We start from the raw sequence: 3311 nt of genomic DNA, 5'->3' as shown, positions 1-3311 counted from the left end.
GGACTGATTCACCAAGAGTCATCTACTGGACTGATTTCATTTGTTCATTATATAATAACTGTAGAAGTCAGGACCTTAATCTTTGAGGTGATGTAGAGGAAGGAATATGACCATCATGAGGGGTAAAAGATTTTGCTGTTGAAGAGCACTTAGACTAATGTAATAAGTTACACACACATATGCATGCACACACACACACGCACACTTAGAGTCATTCAGATGACTTTAAATGACTACATAAGAAAACCCAGTCTTACGAATAAGGATACCTATGAATAAGGAGTTTCTAGTGATCAAGCTCAAGGACAGGAGGGATTTCAGCAGGGTTGGGATTAAGTGAAAGGCATGTGATATCCTGGAAAGGAGATGCGGTTGACCAAAATTTAGACTGTGTGTACAGAACAAGATTCAGGTAGACCTTGTCCCAGTCAGATAATATTAGAGACCACTGGGAAGTAGGCATCATATTTAGGAGTAGCTTCAACACATTAGTTTTATCACATGCAATAAACATTCTTCTGTCAGGGAAGAAACAAATCATTAAAGTTGCCAGCCTTCAGAATTGAATGACAGACACATTAAAAACCTGCAGTCAGGGGTGAGAGATTAATGGGATTCTCTTAAGACCTCAGATTCCTTATTGGCATTTCACCTGGTGCATCAGCTTTGTCAAGCCCTGCTTCATGTCTTTGTTCCTCAGACTATAGATAAATGGGTTTAGCATGGGAGTTAGTATGGTGTAGATAATTGTTGCTATTCGATCCTTGACAGTATAGTTGGACAGGGGCTGGAAATAGACGTAGCTAATGCTTCCATAAAACAGGGTCACCACTGTGAGATGAGAGCCACAGGTGGAAAATGCTTTGCGCTTCCCAGCAGCTGATGGAATCTTCAGAACAGTGATAAGGATTCTTAAATAAGAGATGATGATGCACGAAAACGGTGTCATTATGACAGCCAACCCTTCTGTCATTACTGTGATTTCTTTGACAAAATGGGAGGAACAGGACAATTTCAGCACTGGCTGGTCATCACAGAAAAAATGGTGGATGACATTGGAGGCACAGAAGATGAGTTGATTAGTTAGGAGAATGTGCAGGAGGGAGTGGAGGTGTGGAATGCAGAAGGAGATGATCAGAAGCAGGACACAGCGTCTGTGATTCATGATGGTGACGTAGTGAAAAGGATAACATATGGCTACAAAGCGATCAATGGCCATGGCTGCTAGGAGGTAACTGTCTGTGTTTCCAAAGGCTATGAAGAAGTACATCTGGGTCAGACACTCACCATAAGAGATGGCCTTTGTTTCTGATAAGAAGTTCACCAGCATCTTGGGGATAATGATTGTCACATAGCAAATGTCAACAAAGGACAGGATGCTCAGGAAAAAGTACATGGGTGTCTGGAGGCGAGTGTCTGAGCGGATGGCTAGGATGATGAGCAGGTTTCCTATCACTGTGATGAGGTAGATGGGGAGAAACACAGCAAAGAGTGGCTTCTGATCTTCAGGTCGAGAGGAGAGTCCCAGGAGGATGAATTCAGATGGTCTTGTTAGGTTACTTCTTCCCATAGTTTTGGGTTCACCTAAAGGTGAAGTATCATTAAAAGACTCTTCCAACATTTGATATAATCCAAGAATTTTTTTTGTTTATTCTTCCTGTCAGCAATTAAAATATTACAATTACCTGGATTGTGACTTCTTTTCATTAATGTTCATAGTTAAACGTCTATTTTAACCCCCTTTCAGTCTTCTGCTGTAAAGAGAGACTAATACAGGGAAAACAGAAATGGGAAAGGAAGAGAGACACAGAGAGGGAATGAGAGAAAGAGAGAATTCTCTGAAAGGGCAGGAGCAGAATCCTGGAGAAATTATCTTCTGATTGAGGATTTTCAGTCATTAATTCATGGCAGGATGATCAGCAGTTTGCTTCCCATCTGATTTCCAGCTGATGGAATGATGATTTCTGTTAACTCCAATGTTTCTCTCTGCATCAGTTATTCTGGAGGTTGAAAATTATCTGAAAAGGCATTGAAATATGAGATCACCCAACAGTTATTCTGTGCCCCTCACTTTTTAGTGAAAATTAATTGGAGTGAAAGAATAACATAAACAGATAAAAGATAGGCAGAGATAATAGAGTAAAAACATTTCTTTTAATAATATCAATCCCATCCTTATGCCCAATCCCTGGATCTAAAAGTGTTGTTATTGGTAGTATGTGCTTATTTGTGTTGGTGTAATTCTTTTCCAAATTCCTGTCTTAACTATAGATAAGATGCCCAGAAAAACCACAGAAGGAAGGCACCTGCTCCTAGACAAGATTTCAACCCTAGACAAGGTTTTCTTCCCCACCTCCTCTGGATCTTCCACATGCTGAGGGGACTGTAGACACTCATAGACTCCACCCTCTGTCAAGGGAGCATCCTTTGAGACTGAAGAAGTCCCTGAAGCTTAGTTAGAGGAGACGTTAGAAAACAAGCTAACAATTATTGAAGTTTTGGAGTTTCTCCCCCAAGGATTCTTGGGAGTATCAGTGCTTTCTCTCTCTTCTGGCAGTCACCACATTGACCTGGCTCCTTTAGGGCAAAAAGAACACCCTATATGAGACTGGCTCTTGTGACAGATGCTCAGTGCTGGCTCTCCCAAACTTTTGGAGCATTTATCTTATAGCTGTATTATTTATGCTGAAAGATAGTCTATGGTCAGATAACCTTTTTTTAGAGTCCACATAGCTTTGCACTTAAAAGACTAGAACATCTGATGCCGCCACTTTTCCATCTCTCAAGGCTTAGAAGCAGCCCCTGGTCAATCAATGTTCTTAAAATTTCAGAATAAAAAAAATTAACAGTTAAGTTTTTAGGCCCCAGACTTTACTCTTCTATCTGAAGCATCCCTAAGTCTGGTTGGAAAATATTGATGTTTTTCACTTAGGGAAACCACCAGATGAATATATTTTATGTTTTATGGAATCCTGAGTTCTTGGTCATTTGGGGCATCTCACTTTGTGTGCACTGCAGAATTCCCCAATTAGGACTCAACTCCCTCCCGGTCTCCCGGTATAACCATCACCCAAGAATATCCCATTCTTTATGATTTATTGCCCCTTTCCCCATTTATATTATTATGCCCTTGTTTATACTCTCTCTCATCTACTATACCTAACCCACAAGGCTTGAATTCAGCCTTCTCCAGGACACTTTGCTTGATGACTACCAGTTGGAATTATTCTGTCTTCTGTCCTCTTTTAATGCTTTGGACTTCCACTGTAGTCAGTGTCTTAAAGTCTTTGTCTTATTGCTTATACATTAGG

At 40.5% G+C, this 3311-nt stretch overlaps 1 protein-coding gene across 1 annotated transcript; it reads right to left on the bottom strand.

Annotated features, from left to right (window-relative positions):
* Positions 1-637: 637 nt before the first annotated feature.
* Positions 638-1707, bottom strand: LOC144235045 (olfactory receptor 1L1). The gene has a single exon (XM_077768484.1). The coding sequence runs from the start codon at positions 1619-1621 to the stop codon at positions 638-640; it is 984 nt and encodes a 327-aa protein (XP_077624610.1). The 5' UTR covers positions 1622-1707.
* Positions 1708-3311: the final 1604 nt, after the last annotated feature.

The sequence above is a fragment of the Crocuta crocuta genome, unplaced genomic scaffold (assembly GCF_008692635.1).
Source record: "Crocuta crocuta isolate KB4526 unplaced genomic scaffold, BGI_CrCroc_1.0 scaffold35, whole genome shotgun sequence".
Lineage (NCBI taxonomy): Eukaryota > Metazoa > Chordata > Mammalia > Carnivora > Hyaenidae > Crocuta > Crocuta crocuta.
The sequence above is the reverse complement of the archived record's forward strand: the minus strand, read 5'-3'. Positions and strand labels throughout refer to the sequence as shown.